At 38.4% G+C, this 17,976-nt stretch overlaps 1 protein-coding gene across 1 annotated transcript in view; it reads right to left on the minus strand.

Moving 5' to 3' along the window:
* The window catches only part of LOC127648824 (gastrula zinc finger protein XlCGF57.1-like), a 34,324-nt gene extending 22,741 nt beyond the window's left edge, over positions 1–11,583 (minus strand). Inside the window, exons 1-3 of the mRNA XM_052133603.1 lie at positions 11,499–11,583; positions 10,766–10,971; positions 8,159–8,727 (exon numbers count right to left, since the gene is read on the minus strand). Of these exons, the coding sequence (XP_051989563.1) occupies positions 8,159–8,727; positions 10,766–10,850 (654 nt within the window). The 5' untranslated portion in view covers positions 10,851–10,971; positions 11,499–11,583. The remainder of the gene's footprint in view (positions 1–8,158; positions 8,728–10,765; positions 10,972–11,498) is intronic.
* Between the last annotated feature and the right edge of the window lie 6,393 nt (positions 11,584–17,976).

A 17,976-nucleotide genomic window follows, 5' to 3' on the forward strand; every position in this document is an offset into this window, starting at 1 on the left:
AAAAAACGAGCTGGTCATCCGCTTCCTCAAGGGAGCTAGAAGGATGACCCCGCGCCTCCATCGGTTCCTATCTGGGATCTTTCTATAGTTCTCGAAACTATGAAAGCCCCCTTTCGAACCGCTTCAATCCGTGGATTTGAAATACCTTTCACTCAAAACCGTTTTTCTGACTGCCCTGTCATCAGTCAAACGTGTGGGAGACCTTCACGCGCTGTCTGGCAGCGCTGCGTGTCTTGAGTTTGGACCAAGTGACTCCAAGGTCATTTTAAAGCCTAGACACGGCTATGTTCCCAAGGTGATCGGTACTCCTTTCAGAGCACAGGTCATTTCCCTACTGGCGCTGCCAGCATCCGATAGCGAACGCATATGTGTGGCAGCGGGCTGGGCTTCCCCCTCCACCTTTGACAGATTTTACAATCTGGAAGTGCCCGCCCTGCAGGCAAAACTACTAGCGGTTTAATACGCTACAGCTCCCCTGGTGAGCTGCACTGATGGGACTCATTCCACACAGACCGCACCGCCGCTCTGTCGTTCCCTTCCCACTATGTGCTTATGTATTACACACACTCTTGCCGGCCAAATATTATTTCCCCACTCACAAGGGCTCCCCCGGGTCCCCCCACCCCCGGGGCTCATGCAGTGGATGCTTGGCGCGCACGGCGTTGACAATGGGTTCCCGTAGCGTAAGCTAGCTTACATATACTGAGAGAACCTCTCGTAAGAGAATGAATCGGTTACCTAACGTAACCTCGGTTCTCTCTAGATGAGGGAACGAGTATTGCGTAGCCGGCCGTGCTTCGCGCCACGGCGACTTTCAGCTTCATTCAATGAAAACCAGGGTTCCAGCCTACGAACTACGCTTATATGCACTCTAGCCACGCCCATTTTGGCAGGCTTTGATGCAGTAAGCGCGTGGACGCCTCTCATTGGACGCGAGTTCGCCCAAGTTCGTCTATAGGCTGCAGCAGTTGCTGCAGAGCAACCAATGAGCTCGCTAGCTAGCCCGCTCAAGGTCTGCAGTTGCTGCACTGCGTTGACAAATGATACAAAATTAAGGATAATTTTTTGGCTTCAATATCTCAGAAAAGATGAATCTTTCCCGTAGCGTAAGCTAGCTTACGCAATATTCGTTCCCTCATCTAGAGAGAACCGAGGTTACGCTAGGTAACCGATTCGTTTACATCTCCAACCCCTTACAATCAGTGCCAACCATTATGTCAATTTTAGACAAATTTGGGAAAATCTCAGGGTATTAGGTTAATTTCTCTAAGAGTCTTATATTTACGAACAATCCTAAAGCCCAATTTGAAACACTTTCCTCTTTCCCTTTTAAAGTAGCAAACTCGTTTAAATACCTAGGCATTACCATAACTAAATGTTTTTCTATACTTTTTAAAGAAAATATTCTGAAGCTGTATGAATACACCAAACACATTTTTAAGTAGTCGTCCAATCTCCCTATCTCTTTGTGCAGGTCGTATTAATATGGGGAAAATTAGAATTTTGCCCAAATATTTAATTATTTTCCAGTGTATCCCAGCTTACATTAATAAATCTTTTTTTATAAACTTGGATAGAATAGTTACCCAATTTATTTGGAATAAATTCCATATTCCCCCCAAACTCAACTGAGTAATCCAGTGGTTTCCAACTCACTCAAAATTTGGAATCAGATAAGAAGGCATTTTAAATGGCAGGCATGCTCTATTTTAAGCCCATTAACCGCTAATCATTCTTTTCTCCCTTCCCAAATTGATTCAATATTTCAGACCTGGTCCAAAAAAGGGGTACATTCCTTCCAAAATGTGTTTATTAATAAATACTTTCCAGCATTTCAGCAGTTACTGCAGGTGTTCAATCTCAATTCAAGTTCAAACTTAAGCTGTTTTATTAAACATTATTTTCCATCTTTCAACTATGTTCATTTCTACAGAGAAATAGTATTTATGAACAATTTCAGTCAGGATTTAGGCCCCATCACAGTACAGAGACTGCACTTATCAGAGTTACAAATGACTTGCTCTTATCATCTGATCGTGGCTGCATTTCACTTCTAGTGCTTTTAGAGCTTAGTGTTCCCTTCGACATGATAGATCACAACATTCTCTTGAATAGGCAAGAGAATTGTTGGCATTTGTCGACTTGCATTAGCATGGTTTAGGTCCTATTTAGCACACCGCTACTACTTTGTCTATGTAAATGGGGAATTGTCAAACCAAAAGTATAGAGTGCCACAGGGATCAGTTTTAGGGCTTCTACTTTTCTACATGTATATGCTTCCCCTGGGAGATATTATCATGAATCATGGAATAAGTTTCCATTGTTATGCTAAGGATACCCAACTTTATATTTCTTCAAAACCTGACTGTAAAGAGATTCATGGAAAGGAGGAGGTGAGAACCGGCTTGACGCTATAAATAATAGTTTAATGAAGAACTAAACAAAAAGACACAAAGTTGTCAGATCTGTCTGTAAATCTCTCTCTCTCTTTCGCACTGCAGGTCTAGTTGGCCTTTATCCCTCTCTGAGGCCTCAATTCCGACAAAACAGAGGTACTAATTATTGGATCAGAAACCATCAGTATCTATAACTCTGCAATAAATTGAATGGCATCTATGCAGGATATATTTCCTGTCCCAATCTTAGGACTCCTATCCTGGGGTCAGCTGGATCCAGCTCCATTCCTGCTTCGTCTTGGACTCCACTGTTACGTGTCTCTGAATGATGAGGACTAAATGCAGCCGGTGTCAGTCAAAAACCACTTCAGTCTATTACGATGGTCTTCAGGATGAACTGATACCAACTCCAGCCATAAGACATGGGATACATCATATGCCATAGCCTGAACCTTGGATTTAGGATAGACCTCACCGAAAATACCGGCCGGTTGAACTGCGATGCACCTCACTGATCTCTGCCTGCATCACCTCAGTCTAATGATGGACTACACACTTATAATGGAATACACAGACTATCAATTAATGGCCAACAAAGGCCTTCATCAGCCAACTAACAATGGACAATGTCTCTATTTAAATTTAAATTTAAAGACATTAATCATTTTACAGTTCTTACAAAATCTTTGTTTAAACACTGACCCTTAATACTTAGTTGTATAATTTTAAACCAAATAAGTAAAATTAGCATTAAATTTATGATGTTAGACAGAGGGAAACTGGCCCCCACAGTGAACCTGATTTCTCCAAAGGTTATTTTTCTCAATTAACCAACATTTTATGGAGATTTTTGTTCCTTGCCACAGTCACCTTCGGCTTGCTCACTGAGTTTCTAAATACAATTATTATTTAATTACTTAATTTTAAACAAAATTCACAATCGTATTTTATCAAACTACACATTGATGACTCAAAGACATTATAGATATTACAGTTTCATTTTCTGTTAATACATGATTTTCTGTAAAGCTGCTTTGAAACGATGTGTGTTGTGAAAGGCACTATGCAAATAAAAATGTTACTTGACTCATACATATGCGACTACGAGGTTATATATCTGCTAACGTTTGCTAACATTAGTAGTCCCGAACGGGAATAATGTAGTATGTCACAAGCTAGCTAACGCTAACATTAACTTGTTCATCTTAGCTGATAGAAAACTTGTCACTCTATGCTAGTATGTTTCTGATTTACCTAAATAATGTAGTATGTCACTAGCAAGCTAGAAAACTTGTCACTCTCTGCAAATTTCGGATTGCTAGTTATAGACCAACATAAATCACAATGTCACTGATTTTTCAATATCAAACAAAGACAGGCTGACTGGTGCTGTCAGCATCAGGGCCGCCTGTCACAGGTCTATGAGGATAAACGAAAAGCCACAGAGCCTGAGGATAACTTTAGGGATAGTTTGGGTGTTCTGTTTGAGTTCTCGGTCTATTCCAGTTCAGGGACAGTGTTTATCAAACCTCTCAGGGTAGGAGTAAGAGTAGATTAATCAGTGATCTTGAACGGGTCCCCTTGACTATCAGAAAGGAAAGAGCCACCATATTCTGAGATGCTTGTGTGACGAGGAGGTGGGCGGGTCTGGGCCGTAAGTCCGCACGGCCAGCTCCCAATAAGGCTAATCAGCCGAGGAGAGGGATAAGGCAGAGCCAGATGTGGCTGTTCGGGAGAGAGAGAGCCACATGCAGCTGACGTTTTCTTTAAACATTATTTTGAATGTTCAGCTGGTTCCCATGTCCTCCTTGCCCACCTTTTATCTGTTACATTGGTGCCAAATCCCAGGAAGGAGGAGGGATGCACTGTCGTGGAGTCCTTGACACTGCCGTCCACCCAAATAAGCAGCTGTGGCTGTCCGCAGGGGCACGGAGGAGTCGCTGCCGTCTGCCTGGAACGGTGGAGCCACAGGTCACTGGGGTATAGTTGACTCTGACTGTAAATCCTTGATTACATATATCATTCCATGTTATTCATAATCAGGCCTCCCAAGATAAAAAATCCCTCTATTACAGTATTAAGAAATCCCATTAGATTTCTCCATGTTCCACCGAGCATGCTAACAGATCTGAGCAATCTGTGTCTTACCTATTTGCCTGCAAAAGTGAAGAAAGAAGATTTCTCTTCCTTCTTCAACTGAGTCAACTTCTCTGATTTCTCCGCCAACCTACCGAGAATCAGCCGCCGTTACGCCCGCCGGCAGAGTGAGGACATGGCCTCCCGTCATCACCCGAGCTTCGAGGAACCAAGTCAGTGTAAAACAATGGTCGAACACACATTCTACTCGCGTCCTCACACAACGCAAGTAAGAGGTTTACGTCTGGGCAGAGATAGATTATTGTACTTTGTTATTCTTGTGTATCAAGGGAATTGCTTGTACAGTTTACCAACCGCAGAGTCCGCTCATTGCTGCTAATAATACTCAAGGTATTATTTTAACTTACTATTACCACAAATGAGATTTGCTGTGTTGTCGTTCAACCACGTTGGGCTTTTTGTGCATTTCCACCATCACAGAGTTTATCCATTAATGAACCAACGACCACGGTGGACAGATTATGAGCCATTCACAGCGTCTCTGAGTGATAATTCTAAGAGCCCAGCTTTGTTCCTAAGTCATTGTACCAGCTGAGACACGTGTTAAATGGGCAGACTCCATTAACCAGTCTCTTCGCCCACATTCTCTGGTGTGACACACACTCCACGAGAGTAACCACCATTTTGTGCCCTCCTTCCCTCCTTACACACACACAGGCTTATTTTTTTTTTACCATATCTATCATGTTACTGTTTAGTTGGAAGTAGGAAGTTTATTGACTGCATTGTACTGATTATTAATTTAAATTACTGCATCAATAAAATTAATTATACTTTAAAGATAAGTATTTTGGTATTGTTCTCCATGCACCTGTGTCAAGGGCTGACAGGGGATGTCAGTGCTCGGATTCAAGCCGTCATTGTATTCCTTTTGAATGTCGATGTTCTCCGGACGTTGACGTTCCTAAGAGAACAATCTTATATTGAGACTGTTATACTGTCTGGTTATTAGTCCCTGATTTCAGGGAGGTGCCCCGGCAATATTAATCCATATTAATATTCTTTAATAATTATCTTTGATAATTGTTGATTTTGAAGGATTAATAAACTAATGTTGATTCTAATCAATGTTCTATTGATTGTAATAATTAATAGTTGTTTTTGATAATATCTAATTGTGGCAGGGCGGAGGGCAGGGCGGAGGGCGGGGCTGGGTCGTGATACTACACACCGGTCCCGTATTAGGCTAATTATGCCTCAGTGAGGTTTAAAGGCTGACTGCAGAGGGCCGTGCAGGAGAGAGAGATCGTTAGCGGACATGTCCGTTTTATGTGTGTTTGTGTCTTCTTTAAAGTTTACCATTAAACCATTATTTATATTGAAAAGCCGGTTCTCGCCTCCTCCTTTCCATTGAATACCTTTACACTAATATTCTATTGATTTTGATAACTGATAGTTATCTTTGATCATTATTGATTATTGCTAATAACCAAACATGCACCTGAAAGAAGCACCCAACACTGCTTTACTGCATTGCATCCCTTTAAAAAAAACTCTGATCTTACTTGGATTGTCTTCATAATGTATTCCATATTGCTAAATGTTTTGCATTTAATATTTCGTGAAAACTTGGTGGTTTCTCCACAAAATTATGGAATTTTTATTGCTGTGCTATTGTTAAAGTTGGAGTGTGTAATTTCTGCACTACTAGTGGCACCAAATGGAATGACAAAAATAAATGTTTTCAAACAACCTTTGCCAACACACCTTAGACCAGGGGTCTTGAACAATTTTTGGACCAAGGATCCCTTTATGGGTAGAGAAACAGAGCCGGGACCCCTGTTATATATTGTATAAAACTGAGTGTTGCATTTGATGCCTATAAAAACATGTATGGTAGGCTACCATGTATGTACATACTTAATGTTTATATTGTAAAGCTATTGAAATAATCATTAAATAAGGCACAGCAGGGGTCTGCAAATCTTTTCAAGTGACATTTATAATTTTCTTTGTTAATTCACGGTTCCATACCCCTCCTTACAGGAGACAGATACATAGACAGATAGATAGACAGATACACACAGACAGACCCTGTCCATGCAGAATATATTTTTTTATAAGGTTACTACTATTGAGTCTTCATCTCATGTGAGTGATACATTTTTACATATATTTAAACATTTAATTTCATTAGGAGTAAAACATTGCAATGAGGAAAACAATGACTGAGTGCACCTTTATTATGTTGTTTTGAGTCTTGTGTGTGTGGAACATTAAGGACCGCGTATACCAGCTTGATAATCTCAGCAGTAGCTATTTATTTAGGCTACACTAGCCAAGTAGACTATTGTATTTAAAGCAAACGCAACTAATAATAAAATAAACTGTAGGCCGTCATCAGCTCAACGGCACAGCGTGATCAACGCAAAGCAGGCGCATTTACTAACATGACCCTCTACTGCAGCGCAGCTCAACCTGATGTATGTTGCACTTTGAGCGGTTCATGATGAGCATGGGTGCGTGACTTGTTTGTCTGCACTGCACGCTACTGCTGACTAGCTCAGTTTTGTCACACTTTAATAGTTTGGGGTTCCAATCAGTTCATAACAAAATACAACAGGACGCGCAAATATGAGTAAGGACTAAAAAGAAAGAGGAAGTTTTGGCATGCATGTGTGAGGAACTTTAACATGTCGATGGATTAAAATACATACACTTATCTCTAGCTATTGCTCGCGTGTGAGTGCCAATGGTGGATCAAGCAATAATTTGCGGACCCCCTGTTGAAGACCCTTGCCTTTGACTCGTCACGCCCTTTCGCTCTCTGATTCCCTATTAACAAATAGGTAATTCTAAAGAAAAGATTATAAACATTTTTAACGTAATAAACTAGACCACTATAACATATATACACTGGACAGAAAGCATTGCAGAGGAATCACTTTGTCTGATAACATTGCCGGTGTTATGTATCAACTGGTTTTCATGTTAAATGTGGATGGAGTAAGCGATTACTGAGAAAGACTTTTGATATTTAAACTCAAAGGCCAAACAAACCCATCCTTCCCTTCAGTGCTACTTCAGAAGCTCTGCACCCCAAATTCATGCATGCCCATTGCCAATGCTGTGTGGATCGGTCCAATCCACATTGATTATTTTCCCATTTACAGAGCCAGGGCTGTGTACATACAGCAGATTATTTTTTAGCGTGCACACAGAACGGACAGCTAGCGGACCGTGAAGAAATATTCACAGAATATGACCAAAAAGTGTATTGGATGAAAATTACACACTCCACCTTTAACTATCGTTAACAGCTGTACTGTCATTAATAATTGATCGCACTGAATATTTGTTTTGTTGGTTGGGATTTGAGTATTATTGCATGCATTATACAGGCTCTTGGAGCATTTAGATGTCGTCACGTTTTATTTCGTAACATGCAGGGTTTTAGGAAAATGTATAACAAGTAGATATACATATAAATAAGATACAATTAGTATTTTCCAATTGAAAACATTTGTTTTAAACCCTCCGATGGTGTATACTTGATAATACTGTCAGTCAACTTGTCCTGCGGGTGAATTACAATAGTTTGTGAAATTGTGAGACGCTTGTTTGAAACTCTTTTCACACTAAAGACATGAAAAAGGCTTCTCCACGAAGTGAATTCGTAGGTGACTCTTAAGGTGTACATTTTGTATGAAACTCTTTCCACACTCAGGGCAAATGAAAGGCCTCTCTCCAGTGTGAATTCTCAGGTGCTTTATAAGATCTCCTTTTGTTGCAAACCTCTTTCCACATTGAGAGCATGTAAAAGGCTTCTCTCCAGTGTGAATCATCATGTGACTCTTAAGGTGTCCTTTGTCTCTGAAACTCTTTCCACACTCAGGGCAAACGAAAGGCCTCTCTCCGGTGTGTAGTCGCAGGTGCTTCTTAAGAACTGCTTTTAGTGCAAAACTCTTTCCACATTGAGAGCATGTAAAAGGCTTCTCTCCAGTGTGAATCATCATGTGAATCTTAAAGTGTCCTTTGTGTGTGTAACCCTTTCCACACTGAGGGCATGTGAATGTATTTTTGGCTTTTGTTCGAGTAGTTTTTTGTGAGAAATTATTTTTAATCTGTGAGCAATTTGAATATTTTTCACCAAAAATAAAATCAGATTTATCATTCTGATATTTCTCCTCCTTGTCATTCAGCTCTTGGATTTCCTCTTTCACATCCATGAAATCTAAAAAGAGAAGAATGAATTGTGACAAATACAAGAAAAAATAAATACTGTACAACTGACAATTTTTATTTTGTAAATTCTGTTTTGATGAAGAAAGAAAATCAGATACATCTTGGATGGCCTGAGGGTGAGTAAATTATCAGCAAATTTTTATTTTTGGGTGAACTATGGGTGAACTATATTGGGTGAACACACACAGTACCTATATACATCTATATAAATACTGATAAACATACACACACACACACACACACACACATATATATATATATATATATATATATATATATATATATATATATATATATATATATATTAGAAAGATATACACTCACCTAAAGGATTATTAGGAACACCATACTAATACTGAGTTTGACCCCCTTTCGCCTTCAGAACTGCCTTAATTCTACGAAAGCATTCTTTAGAAATGTTGGCCCATATTGATAGGATAGCATCTTGCAGTTGATGGAGATTTGTGGGATGCACATCCAGGGCACGAAGCTCCCGTTCCACCACATCCCAATGATGCTCTATTGGGTTGAGATCTGGTGACTGTGGGGGCCATTTTAGTACAGTGAACTCATTGTCATGTTCAAGAAACCAATTTGAAATGATTCGAGCTTTGTGACATGGTGCATTATCCTGCTGGAAGTAGCCATCAGAGGATGGGTACATGGTGGCCATAAAGGGATGGACATGGTCAGAAACAATGCTCAGGTAGGCCGTGGCATTTAAACGATGCCCAATTGGCACTAAGGGGCCTAAAATGTGCCAAGAAAACATCCCCCACACCATTACACCACCACCACCAGCCTGCACAGTGGTAACAAGCCATGATGGATCCATGTTCTCATTCTGTTTACGCCAAATTCTGACTCTACCATCTGAATGTCTCAACAGAAATCGAGACTCATCAGACCAGGCAACATTGGACAGGCAACTGTCCAATTTTGGTGAGCTCTTGCAAATTGTAGCCTCTTTTTCCTATTTGTAGTGGAGATGAGTGGTACCCGGTGGGGTCTTCTGCTGTTGTAGCCCATCCGCCTCAAGGTTGTGTGTGTTGTGGCTTCACAAATGCTTTGCTGCATACCTCGGTTGTAACGAGTGGTTATTTCAGGCAAAGTTGCTCTTCTATCAGCTTGAATCAGTTGGCCCATTCTCCTCTGACCTCTAGCATCAACAAGGCATTTTCGCCCACAGGACTGCCGCGATACTGGATGTTTTTCCTTTTCACACCATTCTTTGTAAACCCTATAAATGGTTGTGCGTGAAAATCCCAGTAACTGAGCAGATTGTGAAATACTCAGACCTGCCCGTCTGGCACCAACAACCATGCCACGCTCAAAATTGCTTAAATCACCTTTCTTTCCCATTCTGACATTCAGTTTGGAGTTCAGGAGATTGTCTTGACCAGGACCACACCCCTAAATGCATTGAAGCAACTGCCATGTGATTGGTTGATTAGAAAATTGCATTAATGAGAAATTGAACAGGTGTTCCTAATAATCCTTTAGGTGAGTGTACATACATACATTTAGTCTGTTCACTAACTACATTCATTGTTCACCTACTGATGTATTTCACATAATATAGAATACATTCTGCGTTGCAGTAAATGTTAAATTACTTTTACCAGTCATGTTGGATATAATTTTAAAGAATACAAACATTGATATTTTTCAATTAATCAAAAAGTGGGTTTAATTGGAACACCAATGGGCTTAGAGGGTACATCCAAACTTTTCACATACAGTATTTCATGAAATATTTTCATTTATTATTTTAGAAATGGTTTTGAATTTACATAAAAAACTTAAAATGCGAGATTTATCTTTAATTTGAACCATGTTTTTCCATGTAAACTATGGAAATATATGAAATGTCTGAATACAGATTTTGGTGGGCTAAACAGGTACACTTACCAAACTGCTTCTAGGATTTTCAAACAACAGCTGCCAGATCTAGAGAACAGCTTGAAACTGTATTACTTTAATGTTTCTCAAACAGTCATGATGAAGAATTAAATATGTGCACCAACCTCTTTGTTCCTCTGTATCTTCACTTTTTATTATCCATGTCTCTGGATAACTCAAGTCTTCTTTCTCCTCTTTAATTGACATCATTTTGGCAATAGTTAATGGACTTCAGCTGTTACACTTGACTCTTTATATCCCACTTTATTCCTCTATCTTCACCTGTAAACTGGAGCAGGAAGAGCTTCACTGAAGGTGTGAATTGTGATTGCTGTGTGGATATGAAATTATGTTGCCATTTTATTATGGTACTCATATTTGCTTCAAATAAGCAGCAATTTCCCATTTATTACATTAAAACAATCTCTCAATACTAGTAACTTCTACATTTAACTTGTTATTTTTGTGAATTGTGTTTAAATATAGTTTACACATTTTGTTTAAATTTACCTGTATTTATATTCAGATTTAAAACTAGATATTTTACTGTCCTTACAATGCATAGTTTTGCAAAGCTAGACAGCAAAATAACGTTTTGAATGAGATTCCAATAACCTCTCAAGAGATGACTTTCCATAACTTAGATTTACTGTAAGTTATTATTCATATCTTTATTGTTTTTATAAATTTGCAAATACAAAACCAAATACACTTCTCAATCTGCATGCATTAGGAGCTTCATTCAGCACCAAACAGGGCATAGTTTCAGGCACATTACTTCTACAGAATAACTCATTTTCGTGGCCTAGTAAATAAAACTGTGTTTAATGTTAAAGTGATCAACATTATATTACTTACAGACAAACAATATCTCAGGAAAGCCATGAAAGCAAATGTTTGATGAACATAAATGCTGCCCTGGACTCATCATACTACTTCCTGCTGCAACGGAACAAAATGGTTGATGGCAAAATAGTCAAGACAATAATTTCAAAATAAGAGTCCTGGATGAGAGAGGAGCTCACTTCTTAAAGGAATGTTCTGGGTTCAGTACAAGTTAAACTAAATCGGCAGCACTTGTGGCATTATGTTGATTACTACAAAAATTAATTTAGACTCCTTCCTCTATTTCTTAAAAAAATAAATAATAATAAAAATCAAGGTTACAGTGATGTCCTTACAATGGAAGTGATTTGGGACAATAAAAGTGAACATGGCCAATTTTAGGGGGGTTTAATTTTATTCAAGCACTTGCATTAATTCTTCTGTTAAAACTTGTGTATTATTTGAGCTGTAAAGTTGTTTAAATAGTAATTTTCTTACAGTCGTTTTAGGGTTTGTTGACATTACATCGTCATGGTAACAAAGTTGTAAAATTGGCTATTACTTTACACAGAAAAGGTTAACAAGTGATTTTATCACACTAAAATCATGTTTACACGCATATCCTTTATATCTTGTGGCTATACTTTGAAACTTTGAAAAAATTGGCCCCCATTCACTTCCATTATAAGTGCCTCACTATCAACATTATGCCACAAATGCTTTCAATTGCACTTAACTTGTATTGAACTCTGAACATTCCTTTAAGACCTAGGTATCATTGTATTTTGACACATTTACATTTATTAATTTGGCAGATGCTTTTATCCAAAGCGACTTACAAAAGACACTGAACAGTCTGTGTACAAAGTATAATATTCTGTGCGTGCATACACAGGCATGCGCAAGACACCAGACTTTCCCTTCAGGAGTTTAAACATTAAGATGTCTTTATATTCCTTCAGACTCGAGTTACACAAATGTAAGTATCTCCAGACCTCCTCACACATGCTCAAGAATTACACATCCACTGTTGCTGTTTTTACCTTCATCTCCGGATGTTTAGCGCCAATTACATCTTCTAGTGCTTCTATGTGACAGCAAGGCTCAAATGTGAGTGTGCCACCTTGTGGACCCACTAATTATATAATTCCAGGCGAAGTTAGAGATGTGCGGTAACACAAATCTGATGCTGATGACGAGATATGTGTCTTGTCCTCGGACCCTCACCGTTCGCATCTGACTGAAGTATACTTTGGGATTTAAATGGCTTATCAGGTTAGCCAAGAACATAGTATTAAACATGGATGTTTATGTACTTGCTCAGTAATAGAAAAAACTTTCATAGTGCAGCTTCAACACAAGTGCACAAAGTTTAGCCCTGTCTTTGTCTAATGCATTCCTGTGGAGTCTGTTGTTAGGCAGAGAATAAAATATGTGCTAAAGTTTTAACTCTAGAATGCTACTTTAACCCCATACATGGGCTTTATTTGCTTCTTTGTTCACCATAAACAACAAATATCTATTCATCTAATGAATAGAATTCTCTAATATCAGTTTTTACATGTAACTTTTTATTTAGTTGAATTGTTTTTAAAATTGTTTTAAATTGACATAGATTTATATACAGACTATATTATTTACAATGAATTTTTTTAATATTCATATTAAAATATGAATACAAGCACGTTACCACTAACACGTTACCGCAAAGACCTAGCTCGTGTGGAGGCTCATGCTATTCTCCACGGCATCCACGCACAACTCACCACACACCCCACCACATTATAGCGACCACGAGGAGGTTAACCCAATGTGACTCTACCTACCCTAACAACCGGACCAACTGGTTGCTTAGGAAGCCTGATTGGAGTCACTCAGCAGGCCCTGACTCGAACATGCAATTCCAGGTGTGGTGTCAGCATCTTTACTTGCTGAGCAACCCAGGCCCCCAGAAACCATAGATTTGGTGCCATTAACAATGGTGTTACTACAGAAAAATGCTGCTAATATAGTAACAATTAGTGATAGGAAATCAGATTCCCCCCCCCCTACGATTCCTCTGGTTCTTTTGGATGGTTCATTTGAATGAACCGGTTAAAAAATTACAAAATAAAATGATTCACCAAATCATTTACATTTACAATAATTTTTTAACCTAAAACACCCAATACTGACACTCATATTCAAACGTGGATGTTCTACAGGTCTAAAGCATATAAAGTGAATAAATTAGTCATAATCAACTCACCCATTTTTACAGAAACCATGATTCAACTCATAACAACTTCAAATATAATCTGCATGCACAATACTCAATGGTAAAAATTCATTTTCATCTCTTGACTAAAATGTTTTGCACCCTCATTCAAGTCCTCAGTTCACTCATGCTATTAAGCAACTCACTCATCAGTTCACAGTATTTCAAACATATCCGAAAGAGACTATTTTTAGTTTAGTGTACTGTTAACTCTGTCCCTGTGTCAATGTACTGGTGACTTCAGAACTGTTGTGACTGGATCGTCATCATACGTTGATAAAGTTGTATTAAATGTGTATGTTAAGCCATTGATGATGATACTACTGGAACACTGAATTGGTTCAACTGTGGGATCTTGTGTATGGGTTCCTTCTCTTTAAATTTCTTTTACATCAGTCTCGGTCAGACTTTTGTTGTTCGTGTCTGCATTCAACAACGTTACGTAAGTACAGTGTGCCCTGTGTTTTATACCATTTTTAAAAGTAGCATGTTGCATCTTTGTGTGATTTGAAAAATAAAATACTTTGTAGATCAGCGCTAAGATGGTCCAGTCATACGTCTTGATGTTTCTGCTTGGGGGCTTGCTTTTGGCTGTTAATGAGGTAGGTCTGTATAAGTTTTGGGGACTCTTTGGGGGTTTTAATAACTAACATTTAAAAGTAATTGGGGTTATAATTATGTTTTGAGTTCAGCTTAATGTTAAATGTGTTTTATGTTATGAAAAGAGTTTATTTTGAGTTACCCTGGGTGAGATTAGTGTTGCTTTGAGATAGATGTGATCCTTTGTGTGAAGTAGAGAAACATGTCAGTTTGGTTCTTCAGTGTTAATGTCATTCCCAATAATACCCAGTCTATAATACTATAAGTTCAAGCATCAGAAGTACATATTACTGTGTGTTAATGCCAACTAAATTTAGTTGTGGTGTGGGCCAACATTATATAATCAGTATAAAATAAATGTAAATCCAGCATTTTTGCAGCATAATAGAGTTGCAATTGTAAAGTCACAAAAATACATTAGAAGTTCACATTGAATCAATACTGTGTATTTCAAAAAATTAAGGGATAAAGTGTGCTTAAGTATATAATTTTTTTACTAGGGGTAGTTACACAAGTACAATAAATATGCCCAGGGATGTATAGTAACACTGTGCAATGCCTCTACATGTGTATTAATTATTGCTCCTGGAAGGGCCACTCTTGATCTACTTAAAGTCATCCTCTGACCTACTGATTTTACTACAGTGTTTACAAATACTGATAGATAAAAAAAAAATTCAAATTCCAGAAGGCTGATATATTTTATTTATAATGTTTCATAATATAAACGGTTCTGAACTGTACATTTATGGTACTTCAATGTAGATTTTTTTCTGCCATCACATTTAGTGATCTGACTGAATTTTTGTTACATTAAAATAGTGTTGTGTTGCATTATATAAGTGTTGACCCTAAAGATAAACTTTGATCACTATGATATCTTTGGACAATGCTTTTTTAAATGCTTCTGTACACTACTTGATAATGTGACCTGCAGCAACTGTGAAAACATTTTCATTTTATTATTATTTTCAGTAGTTTTACACTGCCTCAAAAGCTCAAGCACATCTATATTAACTCTTTCCTTGAATTCGTCTAATGGCATTGAAGCACTGCGTGTGCACCGCATGGAAAGTAAAAAATCTAGGCCAGGGGCGTGTCTAGGGGGAGGCTGGGGGAGGCAGTGCCTCCCCTAGGATAAGCTCTGCCTCCCCTGAGAATTTGAGAAATAATCTGTCTATCTGTTATTTTGAGTGTAGCCCCGAATGTATTTTGAATAGTTGACTGACAAATATGAAACCGGACAAAAGCCTATGTCATTGTGCTTTGGCTTTGCACATACTGCATACAGCCTGTAAAAATAGACATAGGCATAATCTAGCCTATAGAATAAGTTCCTTTGCTGTCGGTAGCCTATGGGCGACTCCATTTCTTCCTCTCTGTTGAATATGCAGCAGGTAGAGGAGGAGCTTGCACAGTTGTTGACATCAACTAACGTTACTTAGTGGCGAGTTAACGGCAATTAGCAGGAAAGACAGCAAAAATTAAGCAAATGAGGCTTTGGGGATTTTTCCGAAAGAAGTCAGTGGGAAAGAATTCACATTTGTTTTTGTCCTTAAAGTCTTAAGATCATCATCTAGCTGGCTTTCACCCACAGTAGCCTAAACCTCAAGAATTGTAGCCTCTAACCTCCTTGTTTAGATTGATGTAGCTTGGTAGCTCCGAGTTAATGCAGTCGCCACTCACGCTGGACACTGCGGTTCAATCCCTGTTCGGAGCATACTTTTCTTGTTTATCAGGTGTTGTTTTTGCTAAGGATAACCAATAAGCATTAACATAAAATGTATGTGTGACTTGTTTTGTGATAGTAGTATGTAGGAAATATACACTTTGATTTGATTAAATGGTTTTGTAGAGTGTAGCAAAGATGAGCTACAGACTGAGGAGCTGCAGCTGTGCCAGAATCAGGCATGGAAACTGGGAACAATTAATAAGTCACTTTACTTTAGAGAAAGTTAAAAGTGAAACATTGTTTATCTTAATGATCCTAATGAAAGGATTTTGACAGATGAATTATTCTCATAGAGATGATGAGAATTATATACAGTTCGATGCCATAGTGTGTCAATGAACTTAGACTAAATTCATTCATGTATTGCTTTAATCTAGGATCTTATACATCATTTTGACTATTTATGTCAAAAAATATAAATTATTTATATTCAATATTTTTTTTACCTCACTTTACTCACTATAATATAACTCTTTTGTGATGACTTTATGTTAATATACATGAAAATTCAAGAGTCATGATAGATATTAGGGCAATCCCACTGATCTGCTCTTCCCAATACATTTTCTTCAATGGTATTGGTCTACAATTCGACATATGTAGCACCTGATGAATTGTTTGAAGCTGATTTGCAATAAATTATGTGCTGTATCTGTTCTTTTGCATCACAGATGATTCAGGGAGGAGAGAGGATGAGTTAGTCGAGGATAGTACTAGAGTGGAAGATTTAGGAACTGTAGAAACAGGCCCAGCCAGAGCAAAACTCAAAGAATACCCTCTCACCAGCTTTGGACTACAGGGAAGTGGTTGCTAGTGTGAAAATAAAATTGTCTGGGCTAAGCCCCGGATGTCCTTCAATGCTGGAAACGCCTCTGCATCCGATGATAAATTACAATTTAAAAGTGGATTGTTTTCCATCGCTAGCAGATGAGTGAGGTCTGACACAACAAAAATCCAGTTTAAGCCCTATAGTCTAATAGGGGCCCTGTGCCTATCTCTGGGTTCCTGGCTTAGAAAAAGATATGCACTAAAACAGATTGTGTGTAGTATAGCTTAATTTTACTCGATTTTTTCAATTGTTTATGTTGCCCCCCCAAACAAGCCAAATGCCCCCCCCCAAACATGATATCCTGGTAACCCCTCTGATCTAGGCGACACCACAACGACGTCACTTTGTGCGCATGAACCCTCGCAAACCCTAATTTGGCTATGTCAAATATAAACTAGGCTTAATTCGCACCCTAGTGAACACGTAATCAGACCCGCCCAAATTCACTGCAGTGACGTTCCAAATGATGTTGCAATGGCATAATTGTGATTCCCATTCTTCGTGGTGATGTTATTATTGTACGTTGTTGGAACGTGGTGAGTAAGACCAAAATATATTTTCATACTAGCAACGTCGACTAAATGTTTGTCATTGCATTCCACTAATGTAGTCATATGTTTTAAATACTGTAATGTAATTGAATACAACTGACACAGAGCTTCAGTACAGAGCCATGCTCTACCTTTTACTTAGTACTGCAATGCACATACAAAGTATGAGACATAGGGACAACTACGTATGCCAGAACGTCTCTTAAAGAAGCATGGTCAAAATGACATTACATTACAAATACTACCTTACAGTGCATCCATAAAGTATTCACAGCACTTCACTTTATCCACATTTTGTTATGTTACAGCCTTATTCCAAAATTTATTAAATTCATTATTTTCCTCAAAATTCTACAAACAATACCCCATAATGACAACGTGAAAGAAGTTTGTTTAAAATCTTTGCAAATGTATTAAAAATAAAAACTAAACTTTGAAGCACCTTTGGCACCAATTACAGCCTCAAGTCTTTTTTTTATATGATGCTATGAGCTTGGCACACCTATTTTTGGGCAGTTTCTTCCATTCTTCATTGCAGGACC

Source organism: Xyrauchen texanus, chromosome 9 (genome assembly GCF_025860055.1).
Source record: "Xyrauchen texanus isolate HMW12.3.18 chromosome 9, RBS_HiC_50CHRs, whole genome shotgun sequence".
Taxonomy (NCBI): Eukaryota; Metazoa; Chordata; class Actinopteri; order Cypriniformes; family Catostomidae; genus Xyrauchen; species Xyrauchen texanus.